Source organism: Leopardus geoffroyi, chromosome E1 (genome assembly GCF_018350155.1).
Source record: "Leopardus geoffroyi isolate Oge1 chromosome E1, O.geoffroyi_Oge1_pat1.0, whole genome shotgun sequence".
NCBI lineage: Eukaryota > Metazoa > Chordata > Mammalia > Carnivora > Felidae > Leopardus > Leopardus geoffroyi.
Genome location: NC_059330.1, coordinates 54,577,071 through 54,604,748, shown reverse-complemented (window position 1 = coordinate 54,604,748; position 27,678 = coordinate 54,577,071). Strand labels below are relative to the sequence as shown.

General features: G+C 61.3%; 1 protein-coding gene across 3 annotated transcripts; it reads right to left on the bottom strand.

The window, feature by feature from the left end:
* Nucleotides 1-452: 452 nt before the first annotated feature.
* On the bottom strand, nt 453-26,326 carry KIF19 (kinesin family member 19). 3 transcript variants are annotated; one of them, XM_045490783.1, is made up of 20 exons: nt 26,165-26,326; nt 24,407-24,487; nt 13,442-13,552; nt 12,716-12,803; nt 12,294-12,430; nt 10,918-11,043; nt 10,376-10,570; nt 8,983-9,129; nt 7,659-7,781; nt 6,104-6,269; nt 5,247-5,421; nt 4,914-5,112; nt 4,010-4,280; nt 3,794-3,915; nt 3,184-3,317; nt 2,837-2,942; nt 2,550-2,646; nt 1,661-2,055; nt 1,317-1,476; nt 453-1,080 (listed from the first exon to the last, which is right to left on the bottom strand). In XM_045490783.1, the coding sequence occupies exons 1-20, from the start codon at nt 26,201-26,203 to the stop codon at nt 950-952; spliced, it is 3,003 nt and encodes a 1,000-aa protein (XP_045346739.1). In that variant the 5' UTR covers nt 26,204-26,326; the 3' UTR covers nt 453-949. The 3 variants fall into 3 exon arrangements, with proteins under 3 accessions (XP_045346739.1, XP_045346740.1, XP_045346741.1); XM_045490784.1 differs by having other exon boundaries at nt 2,586-2,646; XM_045490785.1 differs by lacking the exon at nt 10,918-11,043.
* Between the last annotated feature and the right edge of the window lie 1,352 nt (nt 26,327-27,678).

The window sequence follows — 27,678 nt, the reverse complement described above, 5'->3', positions numbered from 1 at the left end:
TCCCCACCCCCACACGGAACAGGGCAGGTAAGGGCAACCAAATGGGCCAGCCTGGGAAATCTGGGGGCCTCCAGGACCCCTTGCTGGACTTTTTTTCAAGAGGCTTAGCTGGGCAATTTCTGAGCCCTGACTTCAGAGGGTGCCCCCCTCCCCTCAATTTGGCTAATTAGGCTTTGTATGATCCTGTCCACCAAAAGACTCTGATCTTTCATGGGACCCACCCTGAGCAGGTGTGAAGGCTGGTGGGAGGGGGCATGAATGGACCTTGCTAGCCCCACCCTTCCCAGGGAGGGTCTAGAGAAAAACTCCTTTCTCCCAGGTATGTGTAGGTTGATGCAGTGGAACCGGCCAGGTGGAGATGGGGTGTTGGGGAGGGAGGGAGGAAGGGAGTCAGATTGCCTCTTTATCAGTCACGAGCACCCGACATTCCAGACAAGGTCTAGATTCCAAAATAACCATCAAGACCCAAATGGGATTTTATTATTATACTGCCAAGTAACAAAACCAGATATCCTCCTCTGCCCCAACCATAGTATGTGAGGTGACTGAAGTGACCTCCCCAACCATCCAGGATGGCCTTGCCCCGGACTCGGGCCCAGGGGCCCTGTCCCACTAACAGCTCCCTTCACCTCACCACCCTTCCACGTCCAAGGCCGAGAGTGGCCGCACGTCTCTACAGGGTTTTGGCAACGGGGTTCTATTCAGGCAGGGAGGCCAGGAAGTCTTGTCATCCTGGCCATGCTTCCTGGGCTCACCTCCCTTCCCCAGTGGCAACGAAAGCATGGAGGTGTTGGGCGGGCACCCTCATGATTCCTGGGCCTCAGGAGCCCCAGCCTTCTGAGATCCTGAGCTCCTGTTCGCAGGTCACCCCCATCCGCCCAGCCTCCACCTCCTATTTTCTGCTACACCCCATCCAGCCTTGGGGGCAGGAGGGCAGGTTCCAGTCCCCTCAGGTATGCCGGAAGCGTCCGTCTTTGCCATGGGTGCTTGTGCCATGAGGCAGGCGGGGCCCACGGGCAGCCCGTCGGGAAATACCAGCTGGGTTGGAGGGAACAGCGAGGGGTGAGGAGTCCCCAGGGCCTGCAACAGAGAAAGGGCTGGGAGCAGGGGGTTAGGAATTCCTCCCACCCCCTCTCTGGTCATCCAGCGGCCTTGAACTCCTCAGGGGCACAAGCCCAAGAGGCCAGTCCCACAGACGTTCTGTGAGAGCCCGGTTTCCAACCGTGGACAGCCATAGGTACAGGGAAATCAACACGCCTCCTTCCTGGGCTGGCCAAGGGCTCCCCTGCCCCATTCCGTCCCTCTCTGGTACTGACCCGTGCTCTGGCTTGGAGGGAGTTTGACCTTGGCCAAAGGCAGCGTGACCTTTCCCAGATGCCGGATACCAGGTGCTGGGTGTCCACACACGGGCACCCTGTGGTCCGAGATGCTCTCTGTGGGACGGGGCCCCAGGAGGTGTGTCTTGGGGCGGGAGAGCTGCGGTGGTTGGAGAACAGTGGGGTGAGTCGGAGCCGTATGGTATATGCCCCCATGCCAGCCCGGGGGACAGAAGCATGGAGGGTGGCGCAGGGCTGGAGGTGCCCTGGGGCCTCTGGAGGAGTCCAGGCTCTCATCTACAATGAAGGGGCGCAGACACCCCATGCCCTGTCTTTTGCCTCACCCCTTGCCCCGTGACCTCAAAGGACCGGGACCTCCGTTTCCTCTTCTTGGCCTCCAGGGACTCCTCCCGTCTCTTGCCCGGGCTTTTCTTCTGGCCACGCATCCAGGGCCCGGGGCCATCGCCGACAGGCCCGACTGCCTGGGATGGGGCCTCGCCTGTGCTGCTAGACAGGTTGTCCTCACTGGCAGCGTGCTGCAGCGTGGGGCTGGGTGGCCGCTTGCAGGCCAGAGGGCCGGGGGGCTGCGAATCGGCCTCACTCAGCGAGGGCAGAGACAGGCTGCTGCACTCCATCGCAGGTGCCAGCAGGTGGCGCCCCTCGGCGCCCAAAGCCCGCGAGCGCCGCCTGGCCGCCTTCACTGAGATGCACTTGGTGCCCGTCAGGATCTCCTTCTTCTCTGCAGCGGGAAAGGAGCACCCAACCTGGGGTCAGGATCACATATTCCTCCCCCTCCCTCACCTCCCACGCCCCTCCTCTGCCGAGACAGGAAATGAGTAGAGCCGGAAGGCCAGCTCTCCCACTTGCTTGCTGTTTAAGAAACCGGGGGGCAAGTTTCCAAGCCTTACTTTCATCTGTAAAGTGGGGATGGTGACATTAACCCCACAGGGTCGTTGTGAGGATTAACTGAGAAGATGGGCTTAGCCTGCAGTCAGAGGGTAGGGATTCCATCTATATTTGCTATTATAGTTATTATCGGGGGAGGGGGCGGGGGGGGGGGGGACATGATCCTAAGTGCCATGTACTCCCCGTTCTAACTTCTGATTGTGCTGTCAGCTCTCTGTGTGTCCTTGAGCCGGTGGATAATCCTCTCTGGGCATTGGTGCCTCTCTTTACAGAATGGGTAGCACCAAAGTTTCAATGGTGCCAGGCTCAGGCTGGCAGGGGGCACACCTTTGTAGGACAAGGGGATCTCTGATAGGTTCTCACTGCTGTCGGGGGAAGAGTTGATCCGGCTGCTCAGGCTGGCCGGGCCATCCTCAGGGGGCACCTGCAGGTGAAGTGATTGAGAAGAGAAAGGCATTAAGACGCCCCACTCAGCAGAGACAGTGCGGCCTCGGTGGGGGGCGGGGGGGCAGTGATGGCCATTTTGGAAAGGCTCCATCCCAACCACGGGCGGTGTACCCTGTGCTCCCTCCCCCCAGCAGAGGATCCCAGGGCCAGTGGTGCTCAGTGCTCACCTCCTGGGTCACCAGGCCGCCGATCTGGATGGGGGGTGGGGTGGGCACAGAGGAGCTCTTCACGTGCCAGGCCCGGGGACTGGCTTTGAACACGCGGTTGGCTTCACTGAGGTTGGCAGAGGCGGACGAGTGGCTCTTGGCCAGGCTGGTCCCATTGAGGTCCCACCCCCACCCCGAGGGGAGAGAGAACCCAGGAGTTCGGGCTCCAGACGTGTGCCTCCCCCTCCCTTTCGTTCCTGCTCCTTCTCCCCCAATTAGCTCTAGTCTGGGTTGGCATCCCCGGGCTACGGCTCAGCAGGTGGTGGCTCAGGCCGGCAGGACGGTCTGGACGTGGTCTCTGGCCTCACCTCTCCGTGCTGAGGGGCGGGAGGATGCTGTTCTGCAGGCGCTGGACCTCAGAGCTCAGCGTCTTCACACTCTCCGGGTCAGACTCCGGAGTCAGCGCGGTTCCTGCTGGGGCAATTCTGGGCAAGGAGCTGTCCTGGGGAGGGAAGGTGGAGGCGGGGGAGGGCAGTCGGAAGACTTGGTCCTGGACCAGGTGACAGCACAGGGTGACAAGGGCACACAAGGTGCCCAAGAGTTTGGGGAGAGCAGTGGGTTCGTGTTCTGGCTCACAAGGGATAAACGGTGGTCTTCTGGTCACTTCCGGGGGCACTGCCTGATGGCCTGGTCTCTTGGGAGGGCGTCTGGGGCCACTCGTGATACCTCAGATAGCCAGCCCTGACCCTCACACCCTGGGTAGGGACAAGTGCTAGAGAAGAATGCCCCGGGACGGGGACCTGACTCAGGCTGGGCAAGGATGGGGTTGGGGTAAGAAGGAAGGGGAGTGAACTCCCTGGGGTCCCCGCCAGCCTGGTCCCATTGGCACCCCAGCTACCTGTGGGCACTGCCTTGGGCACGAGCCCCTCCGCCAGCACCTGTGCTCGCGCGCATGCGCAGGCCTGCCCACGCGCCCACCTGCAGGGCCCTAGAGGCCACCCGGTCCATGATGGTGGCCCGCTCCAGGCTGCCCTCCTCCAGCTCCCGCAGGTACATTTCATATAGGTCCTCCAGGCGTTGCGGGACAGCCAGGTTGTAGTCTGCCCGGGGGAGGAGCGGGGCTCAGTGCGTGCCCTCGGGCCCTCCGCGCGTCTGGGGCGTGGGACCTGGGTGGCTTGGGCGCGCGGGGCCTACCGTCGATGATCTGCCGCTGGCCTTGGATGATCTCGTCGCAGAGGCTGCGGTGCTGCTCCAGGCGGCGCACGGCCTCGCGGCGGTGGCGGAGCGCGCCGTCCCGGAGCAGCGCGTGCGACTGCATCTCCGTGTTCTCCACCTCCAGCTCGTGCACGCGGCACAGCAGGCTGAGCACCTCGCGCTGCTCCTCGGAGCCGATGCGCCGCGGCAGCGTCTCCTCCAGGCGCCGGCCCCGCGCCCGCAGCTCGCGGCAGCGCTGCTCCAGCGCCAGCTAGGGGCGGCCGGGGAAGGGGGGGGGGGGGACGGGGGGCGGGTCGGCGCCAGGCGGCCGGGCCCGCGAGCCGCCGCTGCCCCCACGCTGAGCCAGTCGGCGTCCCTCCAAACCCCCGAGCTCCCCCCTGGGCCGAAGCTCCATTCTGAGGCCAACCCTCGAAGCCGCGTCTTGGGCCTGGCGACCAGGGGCTGGTCCTAAATGGCCCCTCCGCGCCCACCTCCTTGCCACCCTGACCGCGGCCTGCGCCTGGGGCCAGCCCCATGGATATCTGCCCCAACCCCGGCCCGTCCGATGCCCTCGGGGCTCGTGGCACCGTGAAGCCCCTGGTTAGGGTGTGCGCCAGAACAGAAGGAAAAGATCTGTTATCCGGAAAACCCTAATTAAAATGGGACGACCACTTCTTGAGTCTTGGGTATGCGAAAGGCATTGACTTCATCTTTCCAACAACCCCACTAAGACCGCAGCGTGACTACTCCCATTTTACAGAGGAGTAAGTGAGGCACAAAGAAGGAATTCAGCGAGGTCACAGAGGGGCAAAGGTCCTAGCTCCCCCGTCTCCCTCTTCTCCCACCACCCCCCCGCCCCCAGCCCCTTCTGGACTCTCCCTGCCCCGCCACCAGCCCCAGACACCTTCTGCTTCCGCAGCTTCTTCTGCTCGCCCACCAGGGCAGCAATGCTCTCCCGGGCCGAGGCCACTTCCAGGGGCTCCAGGGTGTCTGGCTGGTCATCGCCCGTGTCTGAGTCCTTCTCGCTGTCGTCCTTGGTGTAGGATTCCTTCCGCTGCTCCTCCCGCCATTTGAGCGCCCTGCGTGACTTCTCGTGCTCCCAGCTGCCGCGGCCGCCACCCCGGGAAACGGGGGAGTCAGACCACGGGAGGGGGTGGGGGGACAGCCCGCAGCCGCAGCCCCCTCTGTCCCAGGCCCCGGCTGGGACCTGGACGGCGCCCGGGCAGGCGGTGCTCACCCGGCAATGGTGAGCAGGTGGCGGGAGGTGTCGATCTGGACCTCCATGGCGTGGTTCTCCAGCTCCAGCAGCTGCCTCCGAACGTCCATCTGCTCCTGGAAGGCGCTGATGAGCTGCTCCCGCAGCTGTCCCATCTCGGCCTGCTCGCCCTGCTCACTGTGAAGTTGGACCTCGGCTGCCCAGAGGATGGGATGGGGGTGGTGCAGAGGAAGTGAGTGGAGGGGGGAGGGTCAGGTGGGGAAGTCTGGGCCTGGGTCGCCCCTGCCCCTTCATCCCTTTCTTCCCAAACCATTTCCTGTCCCACCACCTCCTCCCAAAAGACCTCCTAGATTGCTGCCTCCTCCCTCACCCCACCCCCACATCGAGGCTTCAGGCTGTGACCCAAAGGTGACTCTCAGCTCCTCTGTGTGAACCGGGCTTCCGCTCGTCCTTCCAGAACCTTCATGTCAACTATAAAGAGGTGCCCCTTAGACACTTTACTGCCATCTGTTGGACAGCCATCAGAGCCAACCCACAAATCTACCAGAGGACGGTACTCGGTCCAGTGATGCTGGGCGCGGCCTCACAGCCCTACGCTGTAGCCCCACGGTGGTGCTCCCCGCAGCTAAATGCTCACACATCTGTCACTTGTGTGATCCCACCCAGTCTTAATTACTGTCAAGTCTCTGAAACGGAGATGAGGATTCCACCTGACAGTTGCAGGACGGAAGGCTCAGAGCAGTTGAGCGAGTAGCCCAAGGCGCCCAGCCAGAAAACGCCCGAGTCTGGATTTGAACCCAGCACCCCCCTCCCCTTCCCTCCCCGAGGAATTTGAGACAGGCTGGGAGGGCTGCCTGAGCTGAGCTCCCAGCACACACCTTGGATGTGGCGGATGTCACCCCGCTCCGGCCGGCCCCGGGCCTGGCCCCGCCCACCCTGCTCATCGATCTTGCACTTGAGCCTCTGGATCTCGCCCCGCAGGTCCGCGATGATGCTGGTGTACTGGGCGATGTGGTAGGAGACGTTGAGCAGATTCTGTTTCACCTGTGGAGAGCACGGAACACGGCAGGGCGGGTACAGTCACCCCAGACACTGGGGCCTGCCTGCAGGGCCTTCCTTTCTCTTCTTTCCCAGCCCCCCAACCTATCCCACCCCCTGCCTCTGCCAGACCCGTGCTCCTAAAATGCTGCTTCTGCTCATCAACCTTCATTGGCTCCCTACCGCTCCGGAGAAATGCTCTGGTTCCTTCACTGGGGCCCTCCGCTATCTCGATTTTTTTTTTTTTTAAAGCACTGTTCCATGAATGTTCTGCTCTGGTTGAGGAACCGTCCTACTGTCCCCACCACTACCACAGACACAGTTTCCTTCCTGCCCTTGACACCTCTCCTCTTACAGCTGCTGGCCCTTCTGGACTGTCCTCCTCATCCTTCAGAGTCCCACTCTCAGTCCCCAAAGTGCCCCACCGAGTTCTGCCAGCTCACCCCCACCTCCCTGTTCCCTAGTGGCCTCAGCAGGTACTGTTGTCTTAGTAATATTATGAATTATCAGTGAGCTTTTTCAAGGACATGCCTCCTCCTCCCATTAAGTTCCTTGAGGATTGGAATAAAACCAAAAACCCCTGGACAGTAGCTGACAAAGTGAGGGGTCGGGGGAGCGTTCGCTAAGTTCTAGCTATCAGGCGGCGAACATTCCCACCCTTCCACCCACGCGGGTAGAGAGAGACTTCCAGGACGCCTGGGGGGGGGGGGGCTCAGTCGGTTGAGCGTCCGACTCTTGATTTTGGCTCAAGTCATGATCTCGTGGTTCATGAGTTCGAGCCCTGAATCAGGCTCTGCGCTGACAGCTCAGAGTCTCGAGTTCTCTTTCCCTCGCTCTCTGCCCCTCCCCCCACTCGCGCTCTCTCAAAAATAAGTAAACTTTATACATGTTAAAAAAAGACACTTCCTATAGCAGGTGGTGGGGATTCTAATGCATTTGCCTGAGGGTGACTCCGAAACCAGGCAAGGCCACTTCTAGTCCCAGTGCCCAGCTGGGGAGTCACTTAACTTCCTTCAGCCTCATTTCCCTAAACCACGAGATGGGAGCATAGTAAATCTGGCCTCACTTGAGCAACAAATGAGGTGACGTGTGAAAGCGCTCAGATCGGCTGCCTCTGCTGGCCTGTTAGGTTACGGGCTTTGAAAATGTAAACGTCTGAACGGGCATCTGAAGACGAAAATGGAGATGGAAGGGGATAGGGGCAGGGGGCACATGACCTTGAACAAGGAGACGGGGGCCCTCGGGAGCGGTGCGCTTCCCGGCAGGCACGCAGGTGTTGAGGGTGTGGGGAAGGGCGTGGGGTGACATTGGACTAGGGAAGGAGGCCAGTGCCACGGTGGCTGGTGCCAGAGAATGGGGTGGGGTGGCAGGAATCCCTCCAGGCAGGGCCCTCACCCTGGTCTTGATGTTCTTGGCCCGGCCAGCGTAGGTCAGGGTGTTCCGGGACTCCTCAAAGGCGCTGCTCGCGGGACTGATGTGGGCGATCATCACGGTGCGGCTGTTCCCGCCCAGGGAATCCTGGATGGCAGGGAGGGCGGGCTGCTGTCAGCCGGGGACCACCTCCCTGGGACCCTGCTCCTGCCGGGCTGTCCACGATGCCCTCCACAAGGTGTGCTCTCCTTCACTCTGTCACACGCACACGCACAGATGCTCGCACTCACCCACAGGTGCTGGTGTTGGGCCTCACATGGTCTCCCCTGGGTCCAGATGTTTCCCGCCCCCCTGCTCTCTCTCCTCCCCACTTCTACATTCTTCTCCACATTCCCATTTGCAGATTTCAAGTATCTGATCCAGGTCAGGGCCTCCCGGCTTTCCCTTTCCCTCCCCTCATGAGGAAAGGCAGCGAGAAGTGCCCCCCCCTTCCCATCACCTCTGGCCTTTCAAGGGGCCCCCCGGCCCCCCATTTCTGACTGCTGATGGCACTGCTGTTTCAGCTGGAGTGTGAGACGGGGGATGGGGACCCCTGTATGAAGGCTGAATGTGGCCTGTGGCCACCCCCTCCCTTGCTCCGTGTGAACAGCCCTGGGGAGGGGCGGGGGGAGTGGGGAGAAAGCTGAGGCTCAATTGTGTCACCATCCCCACCTCCCGGTGGCCTGTGGGCACAGTAATGGGGGCGGGCTGACACGGGGCTTGGCTAACGCCCCAGTTGCGATATTAGGCCACAGACTCTGGCTGGATCTTCCTTCCAGCCTGTATTATCCTGGGCCCTTCGGAAGGTTACTTAACCCCTCTGTGCCTCAGTTTCCTCATCTGCAAATGGAAATAGTATTTCCCCAATGACGAGGTTGCTTCAGGAAGAAAGAAGCCAGTGGAATGAAGCACCGAACATGGCCCAGCCAGGGGCGGGCCCCCAAATAGCAGACACCTGAACCCCCCAACCCAGGCAGCTCTTGGCTCCCTCAGGCCTGCAGCCCGGTGCGGGGGAAGGGGGGTGTCCAGTGCATGGCCTTTCCCTCCCCGTTGCCCACTCTTTGGTTAGGGTCACCAGGGAAAATACACGACACCTGGTTAAATCTGAATTTCAGATAAACGATGAACGATTTTTTTTTTTTTCTTAGTACAAGTATATCCCAAACGCTGCATGGGATGTACTTCTACTCACACAAATTTCGTCGTTTGTCTGAAATTCCAATGTCGCTGGGCGTCTTGTATTTTTAGTTGCTGAATCGGGCAGCCCTGCTCTGGGGGCCCAGTGCCCAGGCGGGGCCGCAGCTGGTACCTTCAGGAGCCGCGTGAGCTTGCTGTCGCGGTAGTTGATGTATTTGTTGCTGCTCTTGTCGCTCAGCGCGTTGATGCAGTTGCCCAGGGCCAGCAGCGAGCGGTTGATGTGGGCCCCCTCCTTCATGCGCTGCCCACGGTTCTGTGTCTGGGGGGGGGGGGGTGAGCAAGTGGGCAGAACCGGGGCCCTTGTGGGGCAGGGGGAGGGGCTTCACCTGTGCCCTGGGTGGTCTTGGGCCACAAGCCCCTCCCCCCCACCCCCACCAGGGGCCTGGAATGTGGAGGTGCCCCAGGGCCTGGTCTCTTCAGGGTTCAAGAAGGTGAGAGAACAGGAAGGCCTCAGGGGAGAGTGACAGACTGGAGGCTTCAGGGGAGGGCCGAGAGCCTGGCTCTTTGTCCCGCCCCCCCCCCCCCCCCCCCCCCCCCCCCCCCCCGCCAAAGACTGGCCCCATGTCACCAAGGAAGACGTGGAGGGAGGCTGAGAGCTGGCAAGACCACAGGCACGTGGCTCTAGAGGGCGCCCCGGGCTTCGGGGGTGGGGTGGGGGTGGGGGTAGGGGGAGGTGTGTGTGTGTGGGGGGGGTCCCCCTCCTGTCCCTGGGCCTGCAGGGACACTGTCAATGCTGAAGAAGCCCTGCTCAAAGCTGCCCGGCCCCCCAAAGCTGGCGCACCTCCTCTCCCTGGCTGCTCCCCTCCCCTGGGTCCCTCCAGGAAGCCCTCAGGCCTTCCTGGCAGAGAGGGGTGTGTTTCTTGGACCGCCCCCCCCCCCCCCCCCCCCGTTTCAACCCAATTCCACAAGTTCAAACATGAAACCCTCTGAATTCTCCCCGGCCCGATATCCTGTCCCTTGCATCTGCTAGCAGTGACATCACCTGGCCTCATCACTTGGGTGACCGTGAAACCTCCCGGTTTGCCTGAAGGAGGGGGGCCTGGCCTACCTACTGGGTACTGGGTGCTGCTGGGCCGAGGCCGCAGTGCCAGGCTGGCAGGGTGAGGATAGGTGTTCTGAGAAAGGGTAATGGACCCTCCTCTCTCCCCAGCGTGGTCGGCAGGGCCCCCTGAGTCCGGGGATGTGTGTCTCCCCTGCCCCAGCTCCTTATGTGGACTCGCTCATTCCCAGCGCCCCTCCTCCTGGGCAGCTGGTCGCCTTGTCCAGGGAAACCCTCCTCGTCCCAGGATCTTTCCCACAAATAGCCAGGACACCCCACCCCCACCCCTTCCCCTCGTGCACCTCTGTGACATTCCTCAGTCCCTTACCGAGGGGGAGCCCTCACGCCTACCCTCCCTAGATGGCTTCCCCAACCTCATCTCCTGGGAAGCCAGGAGCTCAGCATCCCTGCCCTCCCCCCAGGCCCCCCCACACATTCTCCCCAGTCCTGGGGGAGCTGACCTCACCTGGGAGGCACGCTCAGAGCCAGCCAGGTCAACCATGAACAGGCGGCCCTGCCGCACCTCCTGCAGGACGTTTTTGACCCGGCTGCGCTGGCGCACGGCCACTTGGAGCACGGCGTGGGAGCGGGAGGACGTCTGGTTGGCCGCCGTGGGCTCCTGGGTCCTCTGCCGGTTCCCCTTCATCAGCAGCTGCATGATCTGCGTGGAGAGGTGGGAAGGACGCCACTCCTGGGGATCCGGGAAGGACGTCCTTCCTCTTAGAGGTTGCAAAGGGGCCCGGGGTGGGGATGCGAAGGGGCCCAGGGCGGGTGGGCGGGCTGGGAGGCTGCTTATCTGGTTAGTCCCCAGGGGCAGCGCAGCCAGGAAGGGCATGAAGTCAGGGGCAAGCGCCCCCTGCTTGCGCAGTCATACAGGATTCTCTGCGTCTGTCCTGACCCCGGCCCCAGCTGAGCCCCCAGTGGCTCCCTGGCTGCAGTCCCCCGTCCCCTCCTGCCCACACGGGTGAATGTCCCTCTCCACTGCCCCAAGGGTTGCACGAGACTCGCCTCTTTGGCATTGATGGTGGAGACCTCAGTGATTCCAGCCACCTGGATCACCCCTTTGGAGTCCTCCCTCAGCTCTAGGTACCCCAGGGCGGGGTTCAGCAGGTCCCGGATCATCTCATTGTAGATCTGATGTGGGGGGGGGTGTTAATGGAGACTAATGGCAGGCGGTCCAGGCAAGGACCAGGTTCCCCATCCCTCCTGAGCAAGAAGGGGACAGGAGCTCACACATTCTTAGCCCCAGCCTGGGAGCCCCAGGCTCCTTTCAGGGAAACTGGTTAAGGAGACAGACCCCTGGGGCGCCTGGGTGGCTCAGTCAGTTGAGCATCTGACTCCTGATTTCGGCTCAGATCATGATCTCCTGGCTCTGAGTTGGAGCCCCACGTCAGGCTCTGTGCTGAGTGGGGAGCCTGCTTGGGATTCTCTCTCTCTCTCTCTCTCTCTCTCTCTCTCTCTCTCCCTCTCTGCCCCTCCCCTGCTTATGCTCACTCTCTCTCTCTCAAAATAAATATTTTTTTTTTAAAAAAAGGAGAAAGACCCCTTCCTTTCTATGGGGTGAGGATAAGGCAACTTCAGCGTCCACAGGGAAACATCCGGCTGCCAGAACCTCGGATAGAGAAACCCTCAGAAACAAGTGGGATCCCCTGTGCAGGTGGGCTGGGCACCGGGCAGAAGATGGGGACCTGACCGATGGCCAGCCCTGCCTGTTGCTAGGCAACCCTTATGCTACTTCTCCCTGCAACCTCCCTTCCCCCCCAAGTGCATCTTGCTGGCTGAGTCAACACCATGCCCCTGGAGCAGTGGCTGGGAGCAATCACTGCCCTTCCTGAGCTGTCACCCAGGAGATTATCAGCTCCTGGAGGGAGCCAGGTGGAGTGCAGCCCACTGGCTCTTCTGGCCTCTGCACGCTCCCACCGCTGCTGTCCCATCGGTGCCTGGCAGTCGCACTCCCGCGGGGTGGGCATGGGAGGGGCTGTGGCCGGGTAACCCAGGCCAGTGGGCTCAAGCCTGTCCAGGTACTCGGGTCTTACCTGTACCCACGCACACAGGGTTCCTGGAGGTGGCCTGGCAGGGCAGATACCGCTTTAAGGCAGGGGCCCTTGATGATGGCGAGGTGCTGAGGTGTGGCATCGTCTGGGAGAGTGGCTGAGGTCTTTGCTCAGGGACAAGGCTACTTTGGATTGTGGCAAAAGGGGCAGGGCTTGGCTTTAAAGCTCTAGGATCCTGAGTTTGACTCCCTGCTCCCTCACTTACTGTGTGATGTGGGCCTGGTTGTGTAACCTCTCTGAACCTCGGGGTTTTGGCAAAATGGGGCCAACGGTATGCGTGTGGCTGCCCTACGGGCCTCTCGCTGAAGCTGGGGTCGGGGGAGGGCTCACCTCCAGGTAGGACATGGACACCTCATATTCCATGTCATTGCTGGTCTCCTCAATGGCACGGAAGAGGTCATTGAGGGTCCGAACGTAGATGCCAGGCTCACGGTCCGTGCCCAGCATAGTGTAGGTTTTCCCACAGCCTGGGGCAGAACAAGGTGGTGGTTAAGCTGGTTGGGGGCCGGAAGCACGGCTCAGCCGGACCAGGGCTCTCCCTGCCACACCTGAGTCTGTCCCCAAGGCCGGACCCCGCAAATGGCCAGGGAGGTAGGGGGGGCGAGGAGGATGGCATTCTCGGCTGGGGATGGGGCCTCTGCGGCCAGAGGGCCCTGCGGGCATTTGGATCAAGCCACATCCTTGACTCCTGCTTCAGCTGAGGCCAGGGGGTCAGAAGGGGCATACGGTCCTGTCCCAGGGTCTCGCCTCACCTGTGGGGCCGTAAGCAAAGACAGTGGCGTTGTAGCCTGAGATGACGCCTTCGATGAGGCTCTTGGTGGTGGCCTGATACACCATCTCCTGCAGGGAAGAGGAGATTGTCAGGGGCCCGGTGTACAAGCAGGACAGAGCACACACAGCCACAGGCATGTCCTGGCCCGGGGCAGGAGCAGGTTCTGTTTCTGGGGCTCTCGGCCCGAGAAGTAGGGGCGGGGAGTGGGGGGTGGGTGTCTCTGCTTTCACCAGCCTGAAACAGAGCTCGGGACACCTGAGACACCTGCCCCCACTGCTGGCTCCTGGCCCCCTGCCCCGAGGACGCATTACATCTGCTCCTGGGAGCATCCCCCAGATGGACAAGAAGAGGGGTATCTGGGAGGGTGTCGGCTTCCCCGAGACTCTCCTCCCGGCGCCAGATGGGCTCCAAGCACCTTCCTCCAGCTCCTGGGGGCGGGGCCAGCCTGGGGGTGTGCCGTGTGGGTGCCTGCGGAGGGTGGCGTCCGTGCACTGACTCAGGTCTGTCTATGCGTTGAGGCTGGGCACAAGCCACGAAGGCGCACACACATTTGCACGCACGGGGACGCGGTACCATGGAGGCCAGGGAGGAAGTGGTGGAGGGAGGGCTGAGGGTCCGCGGGCGGGTCGCCTGAGGGCTCCCTCCCGGGTGGGGCAAAGGTTGGAGAGGGGCTCCCGCATGTCCCTAGGCCCAGGCCCTCCCTCACCTGGGTGGCGGTGAAGTCAAAGGCCACGTCAAACAGGTAGGACTTCTCCCGGGAACGGTGCGCTCGAAGGATATCATCGGGGTCCTCCATTGGGTCCATGAGAACCACCATCTGCAAAGGTCCCCGAGGGGGCTCTGGCAGTCACCCGGGAGCCCCAGGCCCACACCAATGGCAACACTGGCCTCAGCTCTCCTGGCCCAGCACACGGGCTGAGCAGTGGGAGGGGTCCTGCTGGAGGTCCTGGAGCTGCGCAGCCCCAGGCTCCTGAGCCCCAGGCTCAGCCCCTCGGGCGTCTGATCTGGGCGCTGGGCTCTGGATGCCCAAAGGGGAAGCCTCCCTAACAACTGACAATGTGTCAAAGGAGCTGATGGCGTCATGGTGCCCCAAGCCAGCCAGGCCCCAGACCTGGGTGCCCCAGGCCCCTCTACCAGAGAAGTAGGACCAGTAACAACTGGTACATTTGCTGTACATTTATTCTGGGTCAGGACCTACTTTATACCCTTTAGGCGCAGGGACTTGCTCAGCCCCCCACTCCAAGGCCAGGCGGTAAGGCCCATAATTATTCCCACTCTACAGATGAGGAAACCGAGGCCCAGAGGAGTAACTTGTCCAAGCTCAGCTACCAGAAGCAGGAGGGAGAACCCTGGACTCAAAACCTGGGATCTGGGTTCAAAGCCTGCAGCCCCTTCACTGCCTCTGCCTGGTACCTGAGACCCTGCCCGCCTCACCCCTCTGCGCCCTGCCCCCCGCCAGTGGGGAGACCCAGGGGTGGAGCACAGGGCCGCTGGCTGCTGGGTGACAGGGGTGAGGGAAGTGGGCTAGGCTTGGGGACTGCCCACTTGTGTCAGAGAGGGGGGTTTGGGGTGACTTATCAATGGTGCCTGCAGCCGTGACCCTGAGCTGGGGGTGGATGGAGGGACCCAGGGTTGGAGGCAAGGATGAAGGTACAGGTTGGCCATTCCGGGCTCCCTCCCTGCAGGGTAGGGGCATCTGTGCTCTGTGTGGGGGGGAAGGTGGGGTGGCTGGGGGATACACAAGGGACCTCACCAGGTTCTTCCTCTGCTCCAAGGGTGATCAAGGGGCCTGTTTTCCAGAGCAATCTCCAAGCCCACTCCACACCCAGCTCCACTCTGCCCCTCCCTTGGCCCAAGTGTCCTGGGTGTGCTAAGCCTAGTCCCAAACTCTGAGGACAGGTGCAGAGGGAGAAAACTGGGTCTTGGCCAGAGGCTCTTGGCCTAGGGTAGGAGCGGGAAGAGACAGTTCCCAGACTCACAGAAATGCCAGAAGACATTCAAAGATGTGTGGGAGGGCTGGAGTCGGGGGTGGACTTAGGACGAGGCAGGGCAAGGTCTGGATGCCCATCCTACGTCTTGTTAGCAGCATGGCCTTGTGTGAACACTTCAACCCGCCTGGGCCTCGGTCACCTCCTCCACCAGATGGGACAGGTATATCACCCGCCTGCAGGACTGCGAAGAGCCCAGGCGATAATGTGTGTGGCGGGTATGGGCACCGCACCAGACACAGACTAGGTGCTCAAGGGTCTTCATTCAAGGGGATGTGAGGAGGGACAGCGTGGGTGACGCAGGTAATGGGCCACCCCACCCTCACCATGGAGGGGGCCACCAGGGTGCCACCGACTCTGTGCCTGCCTGAGTCCTCCTCCAGGAGCGGAGCCTCCTGTCCCCCGCCCCGGCCGCTCCATCGAGGTGCCCCCTGCGAGGCGACTCTGTGTCGGGGAGCGCCTCGGCTTGGGAGGGACATCCAGGGGAAAACGAGTCTCAGCTGCCCTCCAGGGCCGGACTGTGGTTATAGCCAGCATGACGGTCCCATGGCAACTTTTACTTGCAGGGGGAGGGCAGGTGGAAATGAGGGACGGCGTGGGCGCCTTTACACCCAGCCCCTCCTCCCGGTATGTAGCAACATCGGCTCATCTCCACTGAGCCCTTTCCCATGAATTAATAATTATTGCTCCCCGATGGGGACATCGAGGCCCAAAGTCGCGTAGCTAAGGAACGGTGGGGCCCTGGTGGTCTGTGCTCCTGGGCACCTTTGTGAACCTGCTCTGACACACGCCACCTGCTCGTTCGGGGGCCGTGCCCGGGTGGGGTGTGGCAGTGGGAGGGCTTCTCCCCACCAGTGAGGCCCCAGCACCCCCATTGCGCACATCAGCCCTACCTAACCAGACTCTGGAGATGAGATGCTCACCGAGGAGGTAAACTGAGGCCTAACACAGGACAAGGCACTGAGGAGGACGGGCTGTCCTAGGACCATCCCAGGTTGTACAGTGACTGCGTTCCCTTCCTGGGTCAGCAGGAGAGCCAGGGCCACCGCCAGCCCTGAAAAGGGCTGGAGGACAGACAAGGCGGGGGGGGCGGGGAGGGGGGGCGGGGGGGGGGGGCGGGGAGGGGGGAGGGCGGTCACTCTGAGGGACAGAGGGAGCTGAGGGCAAGGCAGCAGGAGCACGCCCCGGAGCCCAGCCCAGCTCCGTGGATTTGGGAGATACACAGTGGGTCCCTCTGGGTGCAGCCCCTTTGAACACCAGGATTTAGGAGGCCCAGTCCTGGGAAGGCCCAGGGACTCCTGCCACACTCCTGTCATCACTTAGGTGTATGATGCTTCACCGCCTGGACCCCTGCGGTAGGTACACACCCGTGCTCACTGCGTGCAGACTGGTCTAAGACCCTTGGGGTCCCAGCAGGGCCCTCTCCTGGGAGTCTCCCGGAAGAGAGAGAACAGGGAAGATAGCGCAGGTCCCCCGGAGGAGGCCGGGCTGCAGGAGTCTCACCTGGGAGTCTCATCCAACCAGCTAATTTCAGGTAAGCCAGTGGGGGGTGGGGGGCGGGGACGGAGGCTGGAACAGCTCCAGACAGGCTGGGCGGGGGCTTTGTGCAGGGTAGGAATGGGGTCACTGACTTGGCCCCCTCATAGCTTGCCAAAGCCGAGGTGGGCACAGCAAGCTGAGTGCGGGGTGCCTGGGCCTGCGCTGTTACTGGGGTGCCCACCTGTCCCCAGCCACCCCCTCGGGGCTTCGGCCCGAATGCCCTATCAGCCTCCTCCAGGATCCAGTTCCTGTGTGAGGCCCTAAAGCCAGCAGCATGAGCCCTGATCAAGTTGCAGATCCAAATGAAGATAAAGCTGCCTCTGAGTCCCCTGGCACGGGTCCTAGGGGGATGCGACAGGAATCTGAAGGAGGTCTCCCCCCTCGGGCGCCAGCCCTCCTGCTGATGCGGGCAGGGCCGGCTGCCTGAGGGGCGCCCCCCCCCTCCCCCGCAGCAGGCCGCACGCACCGAGGCTCATCGCCCACCGATCACCTTCAAACAATCTCCGGGCACCACAAGTTCACGGCACCCTGGACATTTGGTTCCTTTGATGTCCAGGCTCCTGAATCAGTACATTGTCAGCACAGCTGCCGTGACCCCTCTTAAAGAGGCCTTTGTCTGGGTCTCCATCTGCCCGGGGCCCCGGCCCACGCCCCACGCTCCCGAGCATCGCCCCCTATCCCTCTCCGCTCTGGCACACAATGGAGCCCTTGTGCCCCTCGGCCAGGTGAGCTGAGCCATGGGGAGGGGCTGGGGACGGGCCCTCGTGGCTGCCGCCCCAGAGAGCAGCACGGGGAGTGCAGGTCAAGGGAAGCTTCTATGTACCAGGCAGTAAACTGGAGAGAGAGAAAGTGACATGTGGTTTTCCCATGTCTGACTTTACAGGAGGCAGTCGGAGCACAAGGAGGGGCACTGATCCAGCCTTGCCACTACCGGAAGGCTTCCTAGAAGAGGTGGTGCCAGAATCGAGTTTTAAAGGACGAGCAGGCGGGGCACCTGAGTGGCTCAGTCTGTTAAGCGTCGGGCTCTCGGTTTCAGCTCAGTTCATGATTTCCTGGTTCGTGAGTTCCAGCCCCACGTTGGGCTCTGCGCTGACAGGGCGGAGGCTGCTTGGGATTCTCTCTCTCTGCCCCTCCCCCGTTCACTCTCTCTGTCTCTCTCAAAATAAATCAGTAAACTTAAAAAAAAGAGAGAAGGGACGAGTAGGAGTTGGCAGAGAGATGGGAGGTAAGGCGAACATTCTAGAGAAAAGCGTGAACAAGGCTATGTGGGGTGAGAGGCGAGCTGTGGGTAGTGGTTCTCAGCTCAGAAGCCCTGGGAGTGGGGGGTTCTTGTGAGAACTGCAGGGTTGGGAAGAGAGCTCAAGAATTTTCCCTCCTGTCTTCACCGCCTGGAATCTCCAGAGCACAGGCCCGAGATGGCCACAAGGCGAGCCATTTGGGACCCCTCCGTGAGCACATGCTGTCTGTCCCCGGCTGTGAGAGGCCCCTGTGCAGCCTCCAACATGCCCCCTAAATGTCATCCTGGCCAGCACCCAGCAGCCGCCCAAGGAACGTTTGCTGAATAAAGCTGCCTTTCCGAGGACCCCCGTGTGTTCCAGGCTCAGTGCCGAGTGCCTTGCACACATTTTCTCAGACACTCCCGTGATCCTTTTGTCATAACGAGGAATCAGATAGGTAAGGTGCCAAAGCTGCACCTGACAAGGACAGAGCTGGTTTGACGGAGAGCTGCTGGGTCCCAGAATCCAGGGTCCCAACCACCAGGCCACCTAGCGCTGCCTCCCGGGGAATGGGCCGGCCAGAAGCAGCCTGGCTGAGCGAATGCCCGCCTCGTACGGGTTGAACTGTGTCCTCCCCAAATTCAAATGCTGAAGTCCTAACTCCCCCGAGACTCCGATTGTGGCTTTATTTGGAAATAGGCTCATTGCAGATGTCATTGGTTCAGATGAGGTGCCTCTGGAGTAGGGTGGGCCCTACATCCAGGGGGACTGGTGTCCTGAAAAGGGGAGGTTTGGACACAGACACACATGGAAACAGACGACATGAAGAGACACAGGGACAAGACGGCCATCTGCAAGCTGGGGAGAGAGGCCTGGACGGATCCCTCCCTCGGGGCCTCAGAAGGAGTCAACCCCTTGGACTTCTGGCCTCCAGGGCTGTGGAAAGATCCATTTCTGTGGTTAAATATCCCGGTCTGTGGAACTTCATTACAGCAGCTTTGCGAACCATAGACCAGCCAACTGTGCTCACCTGGTGCAGGCGGTGGGTGGGGGGGGGGGGGTGGTGGTGCGGGTTTCTAGAACCCACTTGGGACCTCAGCCAACCCCTCCCGCAGCCCCAAAGTGGCGGGCTCGGCACGGGCACTCCCCTTCATAATCCCCGGGTCATAAATGTTCACACATACGGCACGCTGGGCACCTGCCTCTGGCGCTGGGCACCTGCCTCTGGGAGGCATCAACGGGGACATTGATCATACAGTGCACGTGGGGCCCTCCCAACGCTGGGGGGAGGCAGGAGGCCAGGCCAGGAGTGGGGGAAGTGGCCTGGGGGAAGTTCCCCCACTAACTCATCAGAGGCCCCCACTGCCTCCCTCCCAGACGTACTCTTAACTCAGTGCAGATTTTGACCTTTCCATTGTCCCAGACTGTGAGCCCAGAAACCCAAGACCCATGGGGACGTAGGGGGCCTCAGGCTGGGCGGAGGGTTGTCTAATCTGTAAACTACGTCCCATGAAGAACCAGGCTCCTCCCCAGCATCTCCTAGGTGAGAAATACCTCGAACAAAGCATAACAGAAATTCCTCCTGCTACAAACCATTAAGCTGCTCGGATCAGCTTTGCAGTCTTATTTTTTATTTTATTACTATTATTATTTTTTTTGAGAGAGAGAGAGAGAAGTGGGGCTTACCCGAAGTGGGGCTCAAGTTTACTTAATGCGGGACTCGAACTCACGAACCCTGAAATCATGTCCTGAGCCGAAGTGAGATGCTTAACCGACTGAGCCCCCCAGGTGCTCAGCTTTGCAGTTTTAACTAGCTCCTTTCTGGCCTTTAAATGGCGCACCCCAGACCAGAGCTCCTCAGTCTCGGCACTATTGACACTCTCGGCTGGATCGCGATGACAGGACCTGTCCTGTGCCCTGCAGGCTGCTTAGCAGTATCACTGGCCATTAGATGCCAGTAACATGACCTTCTCCCGGTTGTGACATTGCCAGATTGTCCCCTGGAGGGCAAAATCGCCCCCAGTTGAAAACCTCTGACCCAGACCATTCCTTCTCAAGCCTCCAAGGCTGGCAATGAAGATCTCCAAGGGAAGGGGTGCCACAAATCGGGTTTAGGGGCGACCCTGCTGTGTGACGTTGAGGAAGCTGCATCACCTCTCTGGGCCTCAAGTTCCTCCTAGTTGGAAGTCGGGGAGGGCCAACGGGGCCATCGCCTTGAAAGAGGAAACCATACCAATAACTGCCAGCCTCTTCGGGAAGGCCCAGCAGAGAAGCAGAATCTGGGAAGGCCCCCAGATCCCGGCGTGCAGCCCCTTTATTCTCGGGGCACAAACAAGGCAGAGCAAAACAGAAGCCTGAGGCCAGGTGGGTATCACCCCTGTCAGGCTGTTTCTGGATTTGTGTTTGCTTTTCCTTTAAGAAGGAGGATTTGTTGCTGGTCATATTTCTAGTGGTAAATGTACCATCCTGTGAGGGCCCAAGAAGGGAGACTTTGCTCCCAAGAAAGGTGTCCCCTTCAGGCTAGACAGAAAAGACCAGAAAGGAGCCTGCGGAGCTCAGAAATCCACCAAGGCTCAGCTGGCTGCTTAGGCCAGGCCGCCACCTGCCTACGGGCCTCTGGGGGCCCTGAGGGCAAGGATGAAGGGAACCATGACCCACAGGGCGCAGATAGGGCTGCACCTCTCACGGGTCTGCAAACACCCTCCGCAGAGTCCCTCAGGGGCCGTGCGGGAGGTGGACTCCCAGGCACGCCCCCGGTTCGCTGAAGCAGCATCTCTGGGGAGATGGGGCCCACGTCTCTGCCTTTTGAACTAGCACACCTGCCTGGCACCCACACAGCCGCTAAGTGTGGGCACCCTTACATGAGGGCAGCCTTGTCCCCATTCGCCAAGAGGTGGGAAACAACCCAAACGCCCATCAACTGATGAGGGGTCAACAAAATGTGCCGCATCTATCCCATGGACGAGGACTCGGCCACAGAAACGAAGGAGGTGCCGACGCCTGCTGCCGTGGGGACCACCCTTGAAAACACAGTGCTCAGCGACAGAAGCCAGACACGAAGGACCACAGAGTACAAGATTCCATGTATACGAAATGTCCAGAAAAGGTGGATCCATAGAGATGGAAAGTAGATTGGTAGTTGGCTGGGGCAGGGAGGGGGTGGAAAGATGGGCGGGGAGATAGCTTGGCACAGGGCGGGGTGGGGGGGGTTGGGGAGCCCTCAGACCCCCTCCCAGTCACCCCCCACCAGGCTCAGCTCTTTGAGGCAACGGGGCCAAGAAGCATCTGGAAGGTGTGTGTGTAGGGAAGTGGGTGGAAGGCCAGCTGCCCCCACAGCACTCAGTGGCCCTTGGCACCTGTCACCCTGGACTTTCTCCGGCACAGCAGCTGTGTGTGTGGCTGGGGCTCTCCCTTACTCCATCTCCTACAAGCATCTCAACAGCTCTGAGGCGGGGTGGGGCAGGTTCTTAATTCCCTGTCTTCTGATGAGGACAGAGGCCCCCGCCAGGACCTGAGGGCCCCGGGCATGGCCCCTCAGACAGGACCCTAGGAGCGCAGGGGTGACATGCGGCTTGGAGCAGATAAAGGCTAATTATGGGATTACACATATTGTCAGGTGACTTAAATCCTGTAGGTAAACAGCCTGGAAGGCTCGGAGGAGGGTCAGCAGGCTGTGGGCTTGGTTGGGGGTGGGGAGTGGGAGGGAGGAGGTGGAGCTTCCGCCCTCCCCCCGCCCCACACGCCCGCAGCCTCTCAGCCTGCACCTGCTCTCCGTCTGTGTTCATCCATAGCATCCCCGAGGGGTCTGGTGTCAGGGTCCAGTCCCACCCCCGTGCTACTAGGAGACCAAGCTCCTCCAAAAAGCCTTCCAGGAACACATATGTGGGGAGGTGACCATCTGGGGACCCCTGGGCTGAGACTCTGTCTGGCACCGGAGGCAGGGACGCAGGAAGTGGGCCAGGAGTCACCTCTAGGCTGGAAACCATCCTGCATTTCAGCCCTTACACAGACTAACACGTGTTAAACCCCTACTGTGTGCCAGGCGCTGGGGAAGCGCCGTGCGTCCATCAGCCCACAAAATCCTTCAAAGAAGGTGTTACGATTTGGGTCCTGGATTAAAAAGGGGGCCTTAAGACCACAAACCTGCCAGGGTACAGCCTAGCTTCCCCAGAATCCGGGCACACGGGCCTCTGATCCCCAAGGACACTTTGCCTGTGGGAGGGTCCCCCTTGCAGATTCTTGTTGCTATAACTTCCCGCGTCTCCAGGAGGACAATGCCTAGCTCTAAGGGAGGCTGTCCTCGGACCCCTCACAGTGGCCCAAGGCCATGGGTGACGGAGTTCTCGGACCACCTCTCCCAACTCAGGACCTCCCTGCCGCACGGCCTCCCTGCTGAGGCTCAGGAGGTGGGCCCTCAATAGTGACTTCTGGGCTCCCCACCCCCAGGCCTGTGACCGCACCAGCAGGGGAAAGGCCGCCCACCCGACACAGAGAAAAGGCAGAGCCCAGAACCCCAGGCCAGAGGAAGCTGAGCTGGGGAGCCCTTCTGTGGGGCCAGGCCACACAGGTCATGACAGCCACAAGCAGGGGAGCGACGGAAAGCAGTGGGTACAGGGAGACTCTGCATCCCAACTACACATCCGCTTTTGAGGAGGCAGGACACTGGGAGGCTGCCTGGACCCGCATGCATCTTTGCTCCCTGCCATGGTGGCCTGGGGGCGCTCCCAAAGTCACCCCACTGGCCCGCCAGGCTTCAGAACTCAGGAGGAATGGACAGCGCTAAACCCACCCGCTAGCCCATCAGTGAAGCCGCTGGAGCTGCGTCCCCAAACCTCCCTGGGGCCTGGCAGACAGACTGTGGGGGGTCACTGGACAGGGACAAAGGTCTGGAGATGGGAGACAGGTCAGAGTAGGAGGCAAGGGAAGAGGGCTGTCCGTTTTGTCTCTTGGACCCTGTGGCTTCACCTCCTACTTGCGAGGGCCTTTTCTGTCAGCGGAGGGATGGCTGGGTATTAGGATGTCCCCGGCCTGCCGATTGCTGTGGCTACACCCAAACCGCAGGCCAGGCGAGCCACCTTTGAACCCAGTGCGGATAGAAGGAACTCGAGGCCAGAGGCCCAGCGCTCTCCCTGCAGGACCCAGTGTCTACGTGGACAGCCCCAAGCTCACGCCACTCAGACGACCCTCCCTGCATCTGTAAGCTGACAAAGGGGCAGCCCTGTTAGGATGGCCCAGGCCCAGGACCTTCTCAGAGACACGGTTTGGCCAGATCAGGCCGGACCCTCCCTCTCCACTTGCAGGGACAGAAAGGAGCCAGTGTTTGCCGTGTGTGGGCACACAATGGGCTGTTCCCTAGACCAGAGCCTTTCCATCAGCAACAGTTAATATCTGTCAGCCTCCACTCCGGCCAGGAGCCAGGAGCGGCAGAGAAAGAGAGCCATCATTGTCCCAGCCCCGAGGACCTGATATTCTTGGGGACAAGTTGGACAAACAGGGAGTGGCCCCTGCCTGGAAGGAGGCTTCTGGCTCATCAGGATGGCCCCTCTCACTCGGCCGGTCCAACAGCCCTGGGGAATTGTCAGTCGCTGATCGATGATGTTAGCTTACAGCTATTAAGCCCCTACTGTGTGCCCCTACCAGGCACCCAGGAAGCACTGAGCATACTTGAACCCACAATGACCCTCTAGAGAGGACATCATGGTTGCTGCCCCCCACTTACAGATGAGACAACTGAGGCTTCTAGAAGCAACCCGCCCGAAGGCCACACACGGTCGGCAAATGGCAGAGCCTACTTGACTGTTGGGTGTATTCATCCTGCTCCCGTGGGGCCTCCCCAGACGGATGGGGTCCCTCCAGTCACCCCCTGCTGTGCCCATCAGAGCTGAAGGAAGAGGCTGGAGTGGGTGCCTGTCCCCAGGCGAGCCCAGAGGCCCTACGGTCTGCCTCCAGCTCACTTCTCATGGCCCTCGGGCTTCCCGAGCCCTCCCCTGCCTCCCCAAACAGACATCCTGGGCCATGGTCTAAGAGAGTGTGGTCTGGCCCCTGCCACATCCTCTGCCTCACCTCACACCACTCGGCCCTCTCTCCTGCTTGAGCCACACGGGCTTCTCCTGCTACCCAAGGGCATCACAATCCCTCCCACCACAGGGCCTTTGCACAGGCAAGGCCCTCTGATTGAAATGTCTCCCTTCATGCACAACCTAAGTTCCCTTCGCCACCTCAAGCACCGTCTCCTACGGGAGCCCTCCCCAACCCCTGTGCTGGGTCAAGTCCCCCTCACAGCACTACGCGTTTCCTTGAAGCCCCTGTTGGGGTTAATTCTTTGACTTTGTCTCCCTGTACCGGACTGTAAAGTAACGGAGTGAGGGCAGGGTTTCCAGCTCCGAGCACTGCCCCCCATGTGTCGTGGGTACATGATAAATATTTACTGCCTCCTGTGCAGACGACATGGGGCCTGCCCCGCTCACCTCGTCACAATAACATGAGGACCAGGAGAACAAGCAGGCATCCAAGGACTTTGCAAAACATGAACCAGAGGTAGGCTTTAGCCCTAGACCCCGTAAATATGTGCTCTGTGGGTAGCAGGCATGTCGAGGTGGGGAAGTCACGTCATGGGCACATGGAAAAGTGTGTGAAAATTTTATGGCCGGACTGAGGAGTTCAGGGCCCATCCAGGCTAGGGAAGCTTTCAGCTGCGTTTGGATCAATCTGAAAAGGCTTCTTGGAAGAAGAACCCTGGTTTGCTTGACGATGTCATCCATGAACAACTGAGAGTTCAGTGGATGGGGGAAGGATGATGCCTCAAGCCACGCGGACCCTTCCTCCCCCGCCTCCCCTCCGGTGAGCAGGTACCTGTCCCACCAGGTATCAGCAGACCCCTGCCCTGCCCTGCCCTGCCCTGCAGCTCCTGGCCACAGCCCCGGGTACCTGCTCATCCACTTTATGGGCGATGAGGGTGGCTCCTTCCTCCAGCTCTGCCACGCTGATGGGCCGGACCCGGAGCGCCACCTAGGAGGGAAGGCCAGACCCCTGAGATTAGATGGAGGGAGCTGGCTGGACAGACAGGAAGATGAAAGGACCCCAGGACTCCCCTGGGCGAGCCCCCTGGGTTCTCCTCTCTGCAGGCATCCCAGGCCTCCTTGGTCTTAAGGAAAACTCAGGGGTTCAAGGCCACCACCTGCATGGAGGGGAGAAGGACCACAGCATGCAAGTTGCATCTGAGTCTGCGAATTTCCCCGGGGAGCCCAGGCCTCAGGGAGAGCCCCAGGGGAGACAGCAGTCTGCTTCTCTAGCCTGCATCAGTCCCATGCCCAAATTAGGCACCTGCAGCTCCCCAAGGCTTTGAACTTGGAGCCTCGGCACTGGAGCAGCCCGTCTGTGCGTCCGTGAATGACGCACCGCAGCTAAAGGCGCGGGGCTGGCTGGTGGGCAGGTTGGGGCTGGGCCCAGGGAACTTCACCGTGACATCCCAACAACCGCGGCCACATTCCCACTGAGCACAGCGCCGTGAGAGTGAGAGAGCACAGGGCACCGAGAGAGCACAGCCAGGGAGAGACGACGGGTCTTCATCCTGTGCATGGGTCTCCCCCAAAGTACAAGGGGGTGCATTTCTTCTGACCAAGGGGAAATGCCTGCTGAATGCGTACATATTGCTAATAAGACCCTCCGAGGGACCTCTGCTGTCTGCCAGATCATCTCTACCGGCCCCCTCAGCCTCTGTGGGGAGGGGGGAAGCAGGAGGCACTCCATCGCTGCCCTGGGGGCACGTCACCCGTGTGGGCCAAGGCAGCCATTTTCAAAGAGACACATTCTAAACCGCCAGAGAGAATATTCCAGAGCCTGGGGCTTTCTTGGGGCTGGGGTCCAGCTCCTCTTTGGAGCCACAAGCTCACTCTGCAGAGGCGGGGTGTCTGGGGGTGACATTATCCTCCGGTTCCATAACCACCCACCTGCTGGCGACGAAAGCCTCCCTTCCCAGGCCTCAGAAGTTAAGGGATGGGGAGAGAGGTGGGAGGGGTGGTGGCCTTGGGGTCACTGAGCCTCCCCCTCATCGTGTCAACACGGCATCGTTGATAACCAGGGGTCTGTCTTCAGTCTCTACCTGCCTCCCAGACGCCTGCTTTTCATCTGCCCCAGACCCCAGGGCTCAGGGAAGAGGGCTGGCTGCTTCCAGCACTTTTAGGAAATACTGGACGGTATCTGCGTGGCAAGCCAGTGACCAGCCACTCTCAACCCCATGCCAGCTCCTCAGGTATGTGGGGGCTCTTTGTCTACCTGTGACTCCCAATCCCTTTAAACTCCCAACCCCACGAGGCCAGGGGACAGCTCTGGTTCCCGAGGAAACCCCCACTTTCCCTTCTCTGGGCAGGTGGATTCAAGACCTGACTTTTCTAGATCAGAGAGCAGTGTTGCCCCAGAGACATATGCACAAGCTTTGGGGATGGGGTGGGTCCCCTGGCAGGACGGTGTAAAGGGAGGGTGGGGTTGAAGCCAGGCTGACTTCAGGCCCCGGCGGGATGGCCACGGTGCCTTCCTTCTGCCGTCCAGGACTTGGGGAAAGTTGCCCTGGACAGTCCCATCCCTTGTCCTCAGTGTCCTCTTAGTGGTGGTGAGGGTACAGGTGGTGACGCCGAGTCAGGGTCTGGGTGTCGGAGGCGAGGAGGAGGAGGGTGTCGGGGGTCTCACCATGAGTTGCTGGTCCTTGGAGTCCCTGCTGTCCTTCATGCTTGCGGCGGGTGGAGGGGCTCAGGCCGCGACAGCGGGCATGGCCGAGCCGCACCCCCACCGCCGCCGGGTCCCTCGCAGGCTCCCTGCGCCGCTGCCGCTGCCGCTGCCTGACAACCCGAAACCAACAACGCGCCCGCGGCCAAGGGCGCTGACCGGGAGGCGGGGCAAGGGGAGGGCCTCTGCGCCCCCCGCCCCTTCCGCGCTGCTGGCGAGAGCTGGCCGCCTCCGCCGGGGAGGCGCCCGAGCCTGCGCCGCTTTCCGCGGGCGACTGCCCGCCCGTGCGTCCCTCCAGCCCCTGCAGGGCGGCCCTGCGTCCTCCCGGCGCCGCTGCGTCCGTTTGGTAGCCCCTCGGCTCCTCCTGCGGCCCCTGGCTCGCGCCCAGGGCCCCTCTCCCGCTGCCTCCAGGGGGCGCCCGGCTGGCAGCCGCGCACATCCGTGGCGGCCTCTGCCGCCGGTGTCTGTCTGTCTGGGCGTCTCGGGGCGGCGGCTGGCTGGCTGCCTGGTGTTTCCAAGGGCACAGCGTGCATCGTGGCTGCGGCTGGGGTCTCTGGCGCCGTGTCCTCACCCGCTGTCCAAAGGCAGAGGGGGTGCAGAGTTGTCTCCCCGCCCGGGCTGCCCGCCCGAGTGGTGCAGGGGAGCACCTGTATACGACTCGGGATGTTTCACATTAGAGCCCGCCTCCGTGTCCCCCACTAGCAACCAAGGCCTTGGGGGCAAACCAGAATCCAGGTCTAGACAGACGCGTCTGTGTGCCCCTCTGACTCCCGCAATCCTGGCCAAGAAAGCGTGAGGGGGACGCTGCTGTCTCCACTGTTGGTGAACAATTTACACGCCGGGAGGAGCACCACCAATAGACTCCTGGCCTCGGGAGGCCCTAGGCAAACAGGGCTCCGGTCCCAGGTCTGCATCCCACTTGCTGAACCACCAGGAGCCAGTGTTTCCCGTCCGGGCTCTGGGCCTTACTCTCCTGATGGTGATGGTGGAGCGCCCGCCTCCGGGTCCTGGTGGTCCATCGTCCCTGTCTCCTCCCCCTAGTGAAGCAGAGGCGGGCGGCCCACCCCCTGCAAGGACAGGGGTGAGGGCAGCACACTGGGGATCTCTTCCCATGGAAGGAGCTGGGTGAGGAAGAGCCGCTCATCCCCCCGGGGCTGTCCCAGACAGCCTGGCGCACGTCCAGGGGCAGAGCATGATGCCAGCCTGTGCCCTGGGACTGGCTTCCCCGGCTGCCCCCGAGGGGCTTGTGCCAGGTGTAGTTATTAATAAACAGCGGCAGGAAGCCACCCGTGGCCTTGGATTCGCTACAGAGACAAACGGAGTGAAGCCTCGTGGAAACCAAACACTCCTGCGGGGGGGCAGGGGGGAGGGTCCCCAGGTTTAGTTCTGTTCTCCGGTCCAGGCTGCCTCCCCGAGGCTTTTGCGCACCGAGGCTGGCTGGTTTGCAAATGAGAATCAGGTTAAGTTTGAAGGTGTGT